Genomic DNA, 17,729 nt, shown 5'->3' with positions numbered 1-17,729 from the left:
CATTACCTCCTGGATCTGCACCCATCACTGTTGACGCCAGTCCTCTATACACCAACATCCTACTCTGTAGGAATCAGCATGGGTTTCAAAAAAGACGATCGTGTGAAACCCAGCTTGCACTACTCGTCCACGAGACTCAGAGGGCCATAGACACGGGTTCCTAGGTAGATGCTGTGTTTCTTGACTTTCGCATGGCGTTTGATGCAGTTCCCTACAGTTGTTTGATGAACAAAATAAGAGCATATGGACTCATCATCATCACCACCATCATCAGTTATCAGGTCCTTTGCCTCTCCATTTTCTGCGGTCCATTGCTTCCTTCTTAAGGCTGCTGTATGTTGTACCGTCCATCATGTCATCCAGTATCTGGAATCTCTTCCTTCCTCGCTTCCTTTTCCCTTCTACATAACCTTCTAAAACTGTTTTTATCAGTCCATCATTCTTTCTTAATATATGCCCAATCCAATTTCTTTTTCTTCTCTTTACTACATCTAGTAACTGTCTTTTCTCTCCCACTCTTCTCAGTACCTCTTCATTTTTTACTGTGTCCACCCAACTTATTCTTTCCATCCTCTGCCATGTCCGGATCGCAAAAGCCTCCAGCCTTGCTCGTAGTCCATGTTTCAGCGCCATATAGAAGAACAATCCATACAAGACATTTTATGAGTCTCTTCCTGAGTTCTCTGTCCAGACCACTGCAGAAAATTCTCCTTTTCTAAAACATCTCTTTTGCCATTTCTATCCTTGTCTTAATTTCTGTGGTGCACTTCCAGTCGGTATCTATCCTGCTTCCAAGATACTTAAAATTTTGCACCTGCTCTAGTATTTCTCCATTCAGCATAATTTTTATTTCCTTATTTCCTCCTAGTGCCAGTACTTTTGTTTTATTTGTGTTAATTTTCATTCCATATTTTTTCCTTTAGTTTCAATGGTGTCCACCAAATCCTGTAATTCTTTTTCCCCTGTGGCTAGAAGGACCATGTCATCAGCAAACCTCAAACACCCTACTCTTCTTCCTCCAATTTCTACTCCTTTTTCATCTACTGATCTTTGGTCAATCATATTTTCCAAGTAGAGGTTGAAAAGAGTAGGTCATAGACAGCATCCTTGTCTTACTCCTTTTCCTAGTCTGATCCAGTTTGTACTTTCTCCTCTCACTTTAATTGAAACTTTTTGATTAAGATATAATGATTTTATAAGTCTTCTGGTTTTCCAGTCCACTCTCTTTTCCCTCATTATAGGCGCCAACTTATCCCAAACCACATTGTCAAATGCCTTTCCTAGATCGATGAAGCACATATATACGTCTCTTCCCATTTCAATAAACCTTTCTCCCAAGATTCGTAGGAGCACTATTGTACCTCTGGTGCCCGTATTCCATCTAAAGCCAAGCTGCTGCTCGCCAAGAGTCTCCTCCATTACTTTTTCAAGTCTCTTATTAATTATTCTTTACATCACTTTGGCTGCATGTAAAATGAGGCTGATTGTTCTGCGCTCGCTGCATTCTTGGTTCCTTGTTTTTTCGGTAATGGAATCATTACTGTTGTCAGAAAGTCCTCAGGCCATTCACCACTGTCATATATTTTATTACATAACCTCAATATTTCTCTTATTCCATCTTGGTTCAAGCATTTTAATATTTCTCCTGGTACCATATCTGTACCTACCGCTTTGCCATTTTTCATTGCAGCTATGGCAGACTTTACTTCTTCCGTTATGATGGTTGGTCCTTTCTCGTCATCACTTACACTGTTGTGTGATTCAAGTTCCAGAGTTTCTGGTTTGCTATTCATGTCATATAGCTCTTTTAGATATTCTTCCCATCTCTGGAGGACATCGTCACGATCTTTGTTCACTACCTCTTCGTCTTTACTCAAAATTTCTATAGTAGCACTTCTTGCTCTATTTTGTTCCCATGTCATAGTTTTTACTCTGTTGTATTGTAAGTCATATCTTCCCTTCCTGTCCAGTTCTTCAGTTTCATCACGTTCCTCTTTCAGCCATTTTTTCCTAGCCTGCTCTATATGGACTATCAGACCAATTGTGTGATTGGATTGAAGAGTTCCTAGATAACAGAACGCAGCATGTCGTTCTCAATGGAGAGAAGTCTTCCGAAGTAAGGGTGATTTCAGGTGTGCCGCAGGGGAGTGTTGTAGGACCGTTGCTATTTACAATATATATAAATAACCTTGTGGATAACATCGGAAGCTCACTGAGGCTTTTTGCAGATGATGCTATAGTATATTGAAAGGTTGTAACAATGGAAAATTGTACTGAAATGCAGGAGGATCTGCAACGAGTTGATGCATGGTGCAGGGAATGGCAGTTGAATCTCAAGGTAAACAAGTCCAGTGTGCTACAAATACATAGTTCCATAAATTATCTGGGAGTAGGCATTAGGAGTGATTTAAAATGGAATGACCATATAAAATTAATCGTCGGTAAAGCAGATGCCAGACTGAGATTCATTGGAAGAATCCTGAGGAAATGCAGTCCGAAAACAAAGGAAGTAGGTTACCATACGCTTGTTTGCCTTCTGCTTGAATACTGCTCACCAGTGTGGGATCCATATCAGATAGGGTTGATAGAAGTGAGAGAGAATATCCAACAGAGAGCAGCGCGCTTCGTTACAGGATCATTTAGTAATTGCAAAAGCATTACAGAGATGATAGATAAACTCCAGTGGAATAATCTACCAGAGAGATGCTCAGTAGCACGGTATGGGCTTTTGTTGAAGTTTCGAGAACGTACCTTCACTGAGGAGTCAAGCAGTATATTGCTCCCTCCTACATATATCTTGCAAAGAGACCATGAGGATAAAATCAGAGAGATTAGAGCCCACACAGAGGCATACCGACAATCTTTCTTTCCACAAACAATACGAGACTGGAATAGAAGGGTGAACCGATAGAGGTACTCAAGGTACCCTCTGCCACACACCGTCAGGTGGCTTGCGGAGTATGGATGTAGCTGTTGATGTAGATGCTTGATCTTGCAGCTATTGAACACTATCTTTCTCAATGTCCGGATTCCAAACCCAGTACCTCATTCCTCGTACACCTTACTAACTGTATTCTAATACAAAAGAAATTCTCTTCTGAAGGGAAGGTATACAAACAAATCCTTGGCACAGCCGCAGGCACCTGCAGGACATCCTCCTGTGGCAACCTGTATATGGGCCTCTTGAAATCTGACATCTCTAGTCTGGTTTGGGTTGATTGATAGTATCTACATGATGTGGACTCAGGGTCAAAACGCTCTGTGCTCATTCCTTCACAATCTCAACACCTCTCCCATCCACTTTATCTGGTTCTCCTGAACCAAGCGTGCCATCTTCCTGGACATTCACCTCTACATCTCTGATAGTTCTGTCCACAGCACTGTCCACATTAAGCCAACCAAGCTCCAGCAGTGCATGCATTTCGACACTGCCATCCCTTCCGCACCAAAAAATCCCTCATATACCACCTGGCTACCGGGAGATGGCCTACCCGCAGAAACACAAGCTCCCTTGCCCAGTGTAAAGAAGGTCTGGAAAAGGCATTCACAGTCAGGCACTACCTGCCAGTCGTTGAAAACAAATATCCCATGCCATTTCCCTACACACCCCCAGTCCTCCCACCACTTCCAAGAACCAACTACAGTGGGGTGACCCCCTTGTCACCTAATACCAGCATCCATCGTCAGGGCATAATCTAGACTACATGACAGTCAAGACGTAAATGGTTGGAGCAGGAATGAATCACACTTATTGACTTGAGCCTTTAATAGTAGGCACATACTCAACAAGTAATTCCTCAGGTAATAATAATGTGAGAAAGAGTAAAAGGTAATAACTATGTACATAAATGAGAAGTAAACAAGAAACTCTCGAGTATACTGGCTTGGAGACGAAGCACCATTAAATAAATAAGTAAATATAAAAACAATAAGTAAGTTGAAAACGTTTTTTTAAGTTGTATCACAATATACATGTATATTTAAGTGATATCTTGCCACATAGAAAGACTGGCCATTACAGGATAATTTCTTGCATCACACAGGATGTAAAGTAAAGAATATGGAGATACACAAGGTAGACTAACATTGTTTAGCACACTTTAGCTGAATTGAAAAAAAATTGAAATGCTTGTTATTAAAAACAAACTTTTATTCTCTTTTAAAGAAGGAAAACTTATCAAGTGTTTTTAAGTAATTATGTTGTTCACATTTCTATGTTAATGACATAATTTATTTTAAAGGTTGTGAGAGGTCCTGACATTATTCCTTTAATTGGGGGAATATAAACTGTTACATTCCATTTAGGCAAACAACGTTTCACACTACTTATGTAGTACAAGGAAAGACGATTGTGACAGAATAATATTAAGCAGGGAGTAAGTCAAAGAACATTACTGTGTGCTGCTTTTATTTTCGAACGTGCAGACATTAAAGGGGAAGTGTGGAATATGAGAAAATGGCAAGGTATGATGACAAGTAAACAGCTCCACCTGCAGTGGGTGGGGCCCTTTTACATTTTGGTGTCACGGCTGGGCAGTGGCTTGACCGTCAAGGAGCAACCACACTCTCCAAGAATGAGAACAAAATACAAGATGGTTTTGTGACACATAAAATATATTGTAATCTCTGGTATCACGTTGAGCCTTTGAGGCATATGTCATATGAAACGTTGTGTTCTACTCTAATTTACGAGTCACTCTAATGGCCTGTACACCCATTCAGACATGCTTTTTCATGATATGAGTAGAAGTTATCTTATTTTGCCCCCAATAGCAACTGCAGAACATGAAAAAGTCAAGCCTTTCCTGTGCTACACATGGGATTTCAGAGGCACTGATTAGCAGGACCTCTACTTCATGAGAATCAACTATGGTGGCTGGATTAAAAAGTAAATGAATCAGTTATTATGTTGGGTGACAGATCTCATGAAGTGTTCTAACTCAGCTTCAACTACAAGAAGCAAGTCAGCAGCTACTTAAACCAATGAGAAAAAAACTTCCAACGTCTGCCTCCTTCCACAACTAGTGTAAAAGTGTCCAGAATTGCTTCCTTGAGCCGTTTACTCAAAAAAGTGACCCTCTTCACGTGACTTCCATAGTGTCTTGATACTGACTGCTTTTCCATTGTCTGAAGGCCTTCCACACCAAAAATTCTTAAGTTCTAAGGACATGATTGGACATAGCTTGACCGCTTGCCAGACTGAACTAATATATTACAACAATATTTAAATAAAGAAATGTTATATGCTTTCGGTCACACTCAGACCATTCAAAATAAATATAAATAAAGGTTTCTCCTTAATTAAATAAGCCAGTATTCTGCTGCATGTGCACTCATGACAAATGACAACAGATTGTCATTAAATATTGTGTAAACTGTTATTCAGGCCTACTTGTCAGAAGCATCTTTCAGTACTCTTTTACGAAGTTGGTGTTAGTTAACACATGCAGTTGTCCATTTCTTAAACTACCATGATTTTGTATTATCAATTGTAATTAACATTTAAATAAAGTTACTTGCAAAATAATAGACTGTTCATTAAATACAAGACAAAAGTGTAACAAAGTGTGAGGTATTCATGCTGTACTCATTTGCTGTGTAGGTATGGAGGATACAGTGTTCTGACAAACACTTGCATAATGAAAACATATAAAAAACGTAATAAATCAAGAAGTAAAACAGATACAGGTGTGTAGCTTTCAGAGATGATAGCTATAGTTCAATGCTATCATCTGAGATATCATATGTTGAAATCACATGAAGCATTTAAAAGTTGTTAATTCAGAGGATCATTGTGAAAATGTTCATTTACTGTGAAATACTAACTTTCATAGTTGTAAAAACATTGAAATATTGTTGCATGATTGGATGCACCACATTTTTCTGGTGTTACTGATGTATTCAGATTTGCTTTAATACTTGACTGTGAATTATTATAGATTTTTGGAGAGCTACAAGAAGCCATCTTTCAGCTTGCCATTCTTGATGCATCTCCTGAACAGAGGACATGAGAGCCACAGCATTCCAAATTCCCAACTTTGTTTTTACCCATTTACAGTGGCGCTGCTCGTCTTTGTACCTGGAATTGCCCGTACCTGCTGCAGTGTGTTCTGGGCTGTGGACCTGCTAGTGTTCAGCCGTACAACAATTTCACCTCCCGTCATACCACTTCCAAGCAGCCAAGTCGCTTGCCTACATATGCATAATGTTACACTGTGGCACAACATGCATCTGAACATTGATTGTAGTGACTGCTTAACAACACACGCTTTCTGGATCCTCCCCTCTGCCACCAGCTTTTCTGAATTGCACAGATGAGAGTTATCATTACTATACATTTACAACGTCAAAATTATCATGGCCTCATCCTACGGTGACCTACTGTCCCCACATGGTCCACACAACAATTTATGCACCCTCTGTCATATCACCTTCTCGTTATTCATGTGTCATCACCCTTACTGTGTGGCACTCTCTGCCAATGCATCCACCCATATTTTCCCCTTCTCTGTGCCCTGTCGTCCCCCCCCCCCCCCCCCTCTCCTTCCCTATCCCCTTCTCCACAGCCGCCCGACGCTGCACCTGGCAGCCTTGTTGCCATCTGTCCCTGCACACTGTGTCAGACAGTGCTCTTCTCCCCCCCCACCCCCCCACCTATGCCTTGCTAACCCTCCCCCTTCCCCGCCAGATTGTGGATTGCTGCTTCATCCAGTGTGACAGTTGCATTCCAGCTGGAGCTGCCGGAGATAGAATTCATGTATGCATGAGGTGTGCTTGCTTGTATAAATACACGTTTTCTTTTCTTGAGAAGGCTTTGGCTGAAAGCTAAATGTATAACAGTCTTTGCGTTGTGTTTGTCTGCAACTTAATGTGTCATTTTTATGATGAGTAGCAATGCATCGTGATCATAATTAAATGTCGTTGATATTCTAACCTAGACTCTCCATTATATGTTTGTCTTCACAGTGACAAGTGTACAGAAAAGAGTTAAAATTTCTTGCCTGGTAACTGGCTATCCTAAAATTAATGCTTAGTCATATTTATCTAACAATATACCAATTTAAAAATGAAGTAACAATTAGTCTAGTTTGTTGCATGTTCAAAATGCAGCTGTAGTTTCAGCATTATAACATGAAAAATTGGCAAAAGGTATTGTGCATTATTTTCTTGATTCTATTGCTTGACAGCAGTTGCTTACTGTAGCAACATTCGAGAAAGACAACATTGCAGTAGAATACTTTCATGTAATGTTCGTCCCGTTCATCAGATCTGAAGAAGTTCCATTTACAAACTGGTCTATTTTGCTAATTATGACTAGTTTTCTTGTGGGTATTGGTAGTTGACTCACATTATTATTCTTACTTCGAACAAAACATTTAGTTATACATGTATTCCATTGCTGCTACAAATATGAACCATTTTTTTCATTTAGTGGAATGATAGCCGTGGCAACCACTACATCAGAAATGTATCAGAATTCGTAAATTATTTTCATTCATAGACGAGCAGCTAATTTGCCCTCTTTCTAAATCTTTTTGTTTTATTTGATTACAGATGGATCCGAGAAGGGCACTTATCATATCAACATGTGACACATTTCTTCCCTCAAGGAGTCTGCATCAAGAAAAGCGATAGAACACAGTTTGGTGCATCAGTGCAAAGTGCAAATTATTCCACCATATTAAAAGGCACTGGACTTTTAATAAAGTGGTTGGGCGTGAAATATGTGCCAGTTCCAGATGTTCATAAGTTAGTTGAACGGCAGGTCCATGAATTAGGGTTGCCAGGTATGTGTAACACAATTTTTTAGTGAACTTTGACTTCGTGCTTTAAAATATTTGTGAATCTAATGACAGACTGCTGATCTAGGAACAATAACTTGTGAAGGTTTCACATTTCTATAAGGAGGAATTTACTTACTTCATCAATAGTGTATGCTTATGATATACATTCAGTTATTTTGTGTAGGCTTATTTTGTCAGAGAGTCATTTGAAATATTTCCGTCTCTATGTTTAATTTTGTGTCTTCATGTAATAAGATTTTCTTAATCTCAAATAAAGTTTATGTGTAGAGTCTTGTACTGTTAGGAAGCAAGGGAGAGGATGTTGTTATCGGTGGCCGGTATCCTCTTTCTACAACACAAATGCACACGTGGATTAATACGTCTCTTTATTTATATGAACTCGACGTTTTTACTTATCTTGATTAGAGTCGGTGTGTTGTGGTACAAGCTCATCAGTAATAGACCTCATGCAGACAGTATTGGTAACCTTGCTATACTCACAATTCTGGTTGCTTTCTATTGGCATAGCCTTTGCTGAATTGTGCCATACCCTAAATGAATGACAGATGCCAAACTGGAGTAAGAGTCGAGTCAGTGAGGTCCTCTGGCCAGCAGTGGCAGCATAAATAATTGCTGTCGAGAGGGTGTTGGTGGCTTGTTGCTAGTGCTTGTGTCTCTGGCCTCTCTCGTGATAAGTTCACTTGATCCAGTGGCTACTATTGATCTTCATGCTACATCTTTGCCGACGTATGTGCTGGCAAGAGCTTATGCCAGCACATTTCTCTGCCCGAAAATGGTGCACCCTTGTTAAGTATGGGGTATGCAGACAACAACAGGGCGGAGCCAGGACACTGGACGGATGAGCCAGGATCCGCGATTGTTGAGGATGGCATAATCCAGGCTGTACCCCACCATCTGGCTTGTGAGGCAACAGAAAGATCCTCCAGAAAACTGCTGCCGGGGCACACGTCCAGCCCTGAGGGCATGTCCTGGGGTAATGACAGCGACGGCAATGATGGGTCTACGCCCATTGGATTGGCGAGCGGGGGCGAGGGTACATCTTCCATCTACTCCTCCTGGGTTGCCTGGTAGCATTATTGGGTGGCATTCATGAGGCCATGAATCTGTGGGAAGAAAATCAGCAGAATCAAGTGGCAATTGATATGTACAAATTTGTGGTTCCTGTGGCGGTACTGCAAACCATCAGGATCTGCAATCAAGTACATAAAAGAGCCAATGTGTTCCTGGATCATGCCACTTTCCCAGTGCTCACAGTTGTCATAAACTCTGAAAAAAACAAGGTCACGCTGCACAAAGCGATACTTGCAGACCGTTGGCGGTGCCAGATGCTGCAGTGGGCGGAACAAGTGTAGCAGCATCTGATGGCAGCAGGCATGCAGAAGTTCTGCTGGTGATGGTCCGTCTCGGGGGGGGGGGGGGGGGGGGGGGGGTGGAGTGATAGGAGGTGAGAAAGAATTGCAGCACTTGTCTCATATGTGGGTGATGCGAAGCTTGGCCATCTGTTGTTTAAAAGTGTGTACAAAGCATTCTGCTTCTCCATTGGACTGGGGATGAAACAGAGCACTTGTTAGATGACGAATGCCATTTCGTTCACAAAACTGTTCAAAATCACTTGAAGTGAACTGTAGTCCTTTGTCTGACACAAGTGCTTCTGGCAAACCTTCTGTGCGAAATATGGAGTACAACACTTGAATGGTGCTATGTGACATGATAGAAGCCATAGGGACAGCAAAGGGGAACTTGCTGAAAGAGACTACCGCTATGACCCAATGAGTGTTCCAAAATGGTCCTGCAAAATCATTGTGTGCTTGTTAACATGGGGATTGTGTCTTAGGCCAAGCTGCAAATGTTTGTAGTGGAGTAAACTGGTTTTCCATGCATGCGCGACCCTGTGACGTCATCTGTTCAATATAAGCATTCGTGCCCTGCCATGTACAGTGCCATTGCGCTAACTGTTTGTGAAAACAATTCACTGATGTCCTTGGTGTCGCAATTGCGATATGTCCTTTTGCAACACTCTGGGAATAAGCACATTGTCATTTTGAATTAGAATCACACTTTGTTGTTGTGAAAGGTTATGCCGATCTGCAAAATATTGGTGCACAACTGAGTTCTGGACACTGTTCAGTGAATGAGGCCAAGATGTGTGAATGTAATGAAAGGTTATGCCGATCTGCAAAATATTGGTGCACAACTGAGTTCTGGACACTGTTCAGTGAATGAGGCCAAGATGTGTGAATGTAATGAAACAGTCTTGGGACCTGAGTCTGCTTCCGTGGCCTGTGCAATCTTTCTGTAGTGGAAGGGAAAAGATTCCAGCAATTCAGAGTCCTGCGCATTGATTTGGCAATAAGATGCAGCAGGTGCATCAAAATCAGATTCTGGGCCAATTGGAAAGTGAGATAGGGTGTCTGCGTTGTCATGCTTTGCTGTAGGTCTGTACACAATTTCATACTGATACTGCAACGACAACAAAGCCCATCATTGCAACTTCTGAGCAGTGCATGAAGGAACTTGCTGTTATGGATGAAACAAGGATTGCAAAGGCATGTGACCTCTTACTAAAAAGAACATGCAACCATACAAATAGTGATGTAATTTGGTCACACCATACACAGTAGAGAGAACCTCTTTTTCTATTTGAGAATAATTGTGTTGAATTTGAATTAACAACTTCGAGGCAAAAGCAATAGTTCTGTCTTGTTCACCAGTCCTGTGTGAAAGCACAGTGCCAGTTCCATAGGAGGAAGCATCAACTTGCAAAACTACTGGCTTGTCAGGGTGAAAATGCACTATACATCTGAGGCATTTTTGAATTTCTGAAATGCGTCTTGACAGTCTTTAGTCCACACAATAGGTACATTTTTGTGACGCAAGCGATGCAATGGAGCCGCAATCTGAATGGCATTCAGTATAAACCGAATGTAGTATGTCATCTTGCCTAGCACTGACTGCAGTTCATATACATCATTGCGAGGAACAGGCAGGTCATGGATTGCAAGCAAATGAGATTGGAGGGGGTGCATACCCTGACTGTTTATCACATGACCTAAGTACTGTAGTTCAGTTTGAAAAAAGTCACACTTTTCGGGACAACACTTGAGCACTCTTTCTGACAACACTCAAGAAAGAGTACACAAATTGGCAATGTGTTCCTCTGGTGCATGACCTGAGGTGACAATATCGTCATGGTAGTTTGAACAAAATGGCACTTTTGCAGTCATCAGTGCCAAGTAACGTTGAAAAATGGCGGGTGCAGAAGCACTGCTGAATGGCAACTGCAAATACTTGAACAGTCCTCAGTGTGTATTTACAGCAAACACTTCCTGTGATTCTTCATCGAGTGGAATTGCAAGTAGACATCACGCAAATCTATCTTAGAAAAGCATCATCCTGCACCAAGCCTGACGATGAGTTCCTCAGGGCGAGGTAATGGATAAGTATCAACTACTGTCTGTGGGTTGAGTGTAGACTTGAAGTCAGCACAAATGCGAATATGACCAGAAGACTTAGGCAACAAAATGATAGGACATGCCCATTGACTAACTTCAATGGGAGCAATTACACCATTATCTTGCAATTGTTTCAATTTACTGACTGCTTTTTATCTTAAAGCAATTGGAATGGGGTGGGCCTGGAAAAGCTTAGGCTGTGCATTGTCTTTCAGTGTATTATGTGCTGCAAAGTTATTAGCTTTTTCCATTCCTTCTGAAAATAGTTCAGGAAATTCTTTAAGCAAGCTAGCTACATTGTCTGTCGGGTCAAAAGCCGAGACTGAAATTACATTGTCTTGGATGCTGAGCCCAAACAAATCAAAGGCATCTAGACCAAATATGTTGCCACTGTCTCTTGATTTCAACACAGCAAAATTCACTGTCCTAGTGTGAGATTTGTAAGTGGCAGGCAAACTACACTGTCCAAGCACTGGAATTTGCTGTCTGTTATAAGCAGTGAGGTGCTCCCTAGATTTAGAAAGCCATGTTGAGCCTAACTGTTCTTCTGTGGTGTGATTAAGCAAAGCTACTGAGACACCTGTATCTAACTGAAAGTTCACACGACAGCCAGCAATTCGTAATGAGACAAATACTTTGTTAGAAAGTTGTTGTAGAGCACTAGGGCGAGAAGGAGACACAACCTTAATCTTTCTTTTCTCAGAAGCTGTTGAAAACACTGCATTCACTGCAAGTGCACAAGCCTGTTTTTTCTGGGAGCGGGTAAAATTGGCATTTTTGTGCCATTTCAAACAAACTGCTTGGACATGGCCTTTTTTACCACACATGTAACACATTGCAATATGTGATGGGCAATCCTGTCTTTTATGGTGAGCAAAACTTCTAGGGCAAGACTTCACTAAATTCACAGGCCTGTTCGCATGTCTACATGGCTGTCCGCATGTCTGTGTAAGTGCTCTATGTTCTGGCTGCTTGGAGCGGTCGCGAGCAAGAGGTGACTCGACCCAACGCATTGGAGCCTGGTCAGACTTATTGGCTGCTATGTCACCCAAATAATATTGCTCTAAGATTTGCAATACTTGGGGAAGTGATGGATCAGAGTACTTTAAGATCTGTTCCTATATTCTACTATCTGGGACATTGAATGTCATTGCATCGCGAATCATTAAATCACTGTAAAAGTTGCCGCAACTACACTTAAATTTTCACTTCCTAGTCAAGCCCCTTAATTCTGTGTACCATGCGCGGTATGTCTGTTCTGGCTTTTTCTGCAAGTGAAAGAACTGGTATCTACCTGCAGCTACTTGGACTCGCTGGTCATAGTAATGCAACGATTATTTGGTCATAGCTGAGTTTGTTGGGAGGTGCGGTTTTGACCTGAACAGGGGGTCCCCGAAGGAAGTATTGTAACTTGACAGTGTGGTTGGAACTGAGTGAGATATTCAAGCCATTCCTCTTCTATGTCTTTAAATTGCCAGAATGTCGATGTACTGGTTTGTAGCACTTGTGTCGGGGTGGTTGGTTGGTTGATGCAACTTGTGCAGCCAGTAGTTGTTGTACCGTTGTCAGTAAGGTAGCGATTTGTTGGTTCTCAAACTGAAAACTTGTGTTAGATGCATCACATTGGCCATCTGCAGCTGAGGCACGGGGGCAGGGGGTGGAGTGGTGGGGCGGTGGGGAATTCGTGGCTTAAACAAATACGCTATATCAAAAAGCAAGCAAAGCCCCTGAAAAGAGAAATTTGATTAGTTCTGCTGCTCCCCTTGTGAAATACGTGCAAGAACACAACAACAAAGTAGCAAACACGGGAACACAATCACCCCTGCAAGCTAAAACACAAGAGAAGCAAGCAAAATCTTTGGCCCAATTGATTAACTTCGATTGCCACTGAATTATCCTCGTCGCCACTTAAGAGTCTTGTACTGTAAAGAAGCGAGGTAGAGGATGTTGTTATGAGCAGCCGGTATTGTCTTTCTTCAACACAAATGCACATGTGGATTAATACATTTCTTTAGTTATATGAACTTGAAGTATTTACTTATCTCGAATAGAGTCCACGTGTTGTGGTACCGGCTCACCAGTAATAGTCCTCGCGCGGTCAATATCTGTAATCTTTCTACATTCACAGTTCTGGTTATTATGTAGTGGCATAGCCTGTGCTGAACTATCCTGCTCTGCAACTGAATGGCAGACACCAACCTGGATTAGTGAGTTGAGTCAGTGAGGCTCTCCAGTCAGCAGCAGTGGCCTAAATACATTACGTTGAGAGGGTGTTGGTGGCTTGTTGCTTGTTCGTGTGTATCTGCCCTCTCTCCTGATAGACACGCGTGATCCAGCGCCTACTATCGATCTTCACACTACATCTTTGCTGACTAGTGTGCTGGTAATGGCTTATGCCAGCACATTATTTTGGTATCTCTTTCACTGGCAAGCCAATGCCACTCATTTGTAGCAACATTTATTGTTATGGGATGAAATGCAGAATTTTATATGCCCCATTACAGGAAAAGGTTGTTGTCAGCTGTAAATCATCATCTCACAAAATATGTGTTCCTCTTATAATCAGTTTTGCAACGTAGTGTCTTTGACTTTCATTACACTTTACAAATGAAATTAGGGGTCCTTTTATGGAGGAATTTTTTAAACTGTAAATTCGTCCCGTGCATAACTTAGAAATGACCCTAATGTAGGTAGCACCTTGTATATGGTGATGAAGTGTGTTTTTGCTTGGTTCTTTAAAACCGATTCAAAATATCACATAAATTAGCAACAGCATATTAACTGGACACGGCAGAACCTTATATGATTCAAGTAGTTCTATATTTTATGTACCAGTAGACAAATTATGCTAGATTTACACAAAGCAGATTGGAACCTATATATTGTTGCATCTGTCACCATCACCTGAACTCAAGTAAAAAATGAGATTATGACATTAGCTTCAGACTTAGATGACTAAAATGATTGCAACTGTAAAATAACTTGTCAGCTGTGCAATATTGTGTGCTGTCAAAATTCTCCTATGTTGTTATTATCATGATTGTTAAGTGCTACCTTTTTTTGTCCCATTCATGTCTGGATCCAGAGAAATAAGACCACTTGTATGACTTCATACGAGTCCTAATACTTATTGTTCTTAACTTACATATGTTAGACATTTAGTTGAGTTATTTTCAGTGTATATTGTATAATAATTCTCCAGATTATCTGAATAACTTTTCTAGAAACTTCCTGACATATTAAAACTGTGTGCCAGACTGGGGGCTTGAATCTGGGACTTTTGCCTTTTTTGGGTAAGTATTCTACTGACAGAGATATAAAAGTATGATTCATGACTCAATTTCACAGTTTTATCTCTGCCAGTACCTCATCTCCTTCTTTTCAAACTTCACAGAAGTACTTGGATACTTCAGTCAGTAGAGCACTTGCCCATGACTGGCAAAGATCCCAAGTTGGAGTCCCAGTCTGCCATACTGTTTTAATCTGTCAGGATGTTTCACATCAGTGGACACTCCACTGCAGGGTCAAAATTCATTCTGTAAACAATCCCCAGGGTTGTGACTAGGCATGTCTTCACAATATCCTTTCCTCCAGGAGTGCTAGTCCCACAAAGTTTGCAGGAAATATTCCATGAAGTTTGAAAGGTAGGAGATGAGTACTGTTAGAGGTAAAGTTGTAAGGGCAAGTCATGAGCTGTTCTTGGGTAGTTCAGTTGGTGGAACACTTGGCCACAAAAGGCAAAGCTCCCACGTTTGAGTCCTGGTCCAGCACACTGCCAGGAAAATTCAAATCAGTACACACTACACTACAAAGTGAAAATTTATTCGAGAACTTCATTTGAGATGACTGTCACTTTTAGTCTAACAGTCATCATTTGTGTTTCCTGTTACATACAGATTAAACTAGTGTTACACATGTAGCAGCAAATACATTAAGTCTTTACTGTGTGTTTGCCGAGGATCTCAAATGTTTGATTCAAAAATAGGCTACAGCAGAGGCTCATTTTCAGGTGCAGTGCTTTTTCTAGAATTCTTGCAGTGTATTAATTTGTACTTCTGAGTGTTCAGCCAAGTTGTTGTTTTCGTTTTATACAGAATATTTCAACGACTGAGCCAGTCATCCTTCAGATGGTATTGTGTGTATTTGGTGCCTGGACGCCAACCGGACAGTTTGTTGGGAGTCCAGGCAATGAGTGCGCATAACAGCACCTGAAGAAAATAAATGGTTTTGTTTTTTAATTATTGTGCACAAAATGGAAACAAATCAGCAGAACACCTGGAAGAGTACAGTTAAACATTTTTGCCAAGAACACCTGAGATATCATCTCTTTGTGGTAGATCAGTGTCTTGTATTCATTTCTGTTACCTTATCTTTACACTTTGCTGATTAAGTGTAACATTTATCACAACTTCTGAAATTCAATATGGTGGAATTCACCAGTCCCTCCTCCTCATTATGTGTGTTCTTTGCAGGTTAAGCTAGAGATAATTTTGGCATGTAAGTAAAAACCAGCTCAAGATAAAAAAAAAAAAAAATGTAAATTAGTGTCGTTGGTCAAATTCTTCTACCATGCCAGTAACATATATTGTGATACAGGCATTAGAACACTAGAGGAACATTGTTTACAGCTGTCACCAGATGACACTTGTATCCAACTCCAACATTGACATTCAAGTAATGAGTCATGCACCAACACTCTGTTGGTGTCTTGGCACACATTTGTGTGAATTGCTAGCAGTGGAAGTAGCTCCGTGGTTTGCTTGCAACAATATGGCTTTGCTTAAGTAATTATTATAGATAAATAATACACAATATTGCAAAATGGGAAGGAAAACTCCCCAAAATAGAGGAAAAGAGGTGAAGTTAGTGCTCTAAATGAAAGGAAAAAAACTATGCAGCAAAAGAAATGAATATACCCAGAAAGACAATGCTGTGATTTCACCTGAAAAGGCTCCCCAATCACCTGGTAGGCCTTGACCGCCTTTTTTAGCATTTATTAAAAGTTATGGAAACAAAATAAGCACTGTTCATGTTTATTAATGCTATTAATTATTAAAAAGAATTTCATATGGACATAAATGATTGTTCTCATTATGAGGTTGTGGTTAACTACCCAGATGGAATCATTTACTTACTTGCAGAGATCCCTCTTTCAGGTTTCCTGTAAATGTCAGTTTCAGTAAAGACAGCTTTCATATGAACAGAAAGTTAAGTTGTTTAATGATGTCAACTCACTAAAAGACACAGTGAAACAAAAACCTATGCAATGTCTCACATACATGCTTGTAAAGTGAAGAGCAGATCAAAAGTAAATAATGATATTAACAAAACTGCTCAGGTGTGTACAGAAGAAGATGCTGAACAGCTGGCAGTACCAAAGATGATAGAAGCGAATGTGTGCTACATTTTGCCTGATGGTGAGGGAGATGAATAGAAGTATGTAATGGAACATTTTATGAGTTTCTAGGTTTGACCAAAAGAAGAGTTTCGATATTAGCATAGTGGAATAGGAGTGCTGACACTGTGTATGAAGAAAGGCAAGGAAATAAGACAAAATACAGGAAATATACAGAAGATAAAAAGCTTGCTGTTGATAATATCAATTCCATACCAAGGCAAGAAAGCCAATATTCCAAGACTAATTAAGGGAGGACTTGACTGTTTTTTCTTCAAGGATTTTCAAAAGTAACATGAAGACACTGAAATCACATACAGCTTTGATGCCAAAGCCTTAAAAGAAAAATACCCCGAGCTAAAATTTCATCTTGTGTCAAGTGACGTCTGTTCTACAAGTGAGGTTCTTGAAGACATATGGAGATGTGTTTCCAATAATAAAGACAATAAAATGCAACTAGAATTGCATTAGAGGAGAGCAAAGAAAGCTGTGGGTTCCACAAAAGCTGATGAAATCAAGATACAAGTTCCTAACTCAGAAGTTTGTGCAGCTGCAATGGATTTACAAAAAGTGATTTCTCTTCCATCATTAAGACACAGTGAAATGTGCTATTTATGACAGCTCTCAAATTATAATTTTTCATATTCAAGACTGGTCACATGTTTCTCTGGTGTGAGACCATACATGACAGGGCTGGGAATGAAATTTCTTCCCTTTACATAAAAATTTGATTGTAAAAAGGAACTGATGATGTGGAGTGATGACTGCTGTGGGTGGAACAAACATAAGATGATGATGTTTATGTAGGTTTACCCAACAGTATTACATTACAGAATTAGAACACAAGTTTTTGGTGGAAAGATACTCTTTTATGTTTTGTGATCACGATTTTGATTGCATTGAGAAGGGAAAGAGACTAACTGTGTGTTAAGTTCCAAAAGATTTAGTTCACCTCATCACTGAAGCTACACACACCACACCATTCGTAGTGATTTAAGCAAGAAACACATCTGCCATACATCTGAACAGCTAGGTGTACTGCAAGTTCAGTCAATTCTAAATGCAACTGAGTTCAAG

At 40.5% G+C, this 17,729-nt stretch overlaps 1 protein-coding gene across 2 annotated transcripts in view; it reads left to right on the top strand.

The window, feature by feature from the left end:
- The window catches only part of LOC126474963 (TATA box-binding protein-associated factor RNA polymerase I subunit B), a 337,291-nt gene that overhangs the window by 198,883 nt on the left and 120,679 nt on the right, over positions 1–17,729 (top strand). For both annotated transcript variants that reach the window (XM_050102488.1, XM_050102487.1), the window contains exon 7: positions 7,555–7,787. In XM_050102488.1, coding sequence (XP_049958445.1) covers positions 7,555–7,787 — 233 coding nt within the window. The remainder of the gene's footprint in view (positions 1–7,554; positions 7,788–17,729) is intronic.

The sequence above is a fragment of the Schistocerca serialis genome, chromosome 4, assembly GCF_023864345.2.
Source record: "Schistocerca serialis cubense isolate TAMUIC-IGC-003099 chromosome 4, iqSchSeri2.2, whole genome shotgun sequence".
NCBI classification, from domain to species: domain Eukaryota; kingdom Metazoa; phylum Arthropoda; class Insecta; order Orthoptera; family Acrididae; genus Schistocerca; species Schistocerca serialis.
Note: the sequence above shows the minus strand (reverse complement) of the source record. Positions and strands in the feature narration are given on the sequence as shown.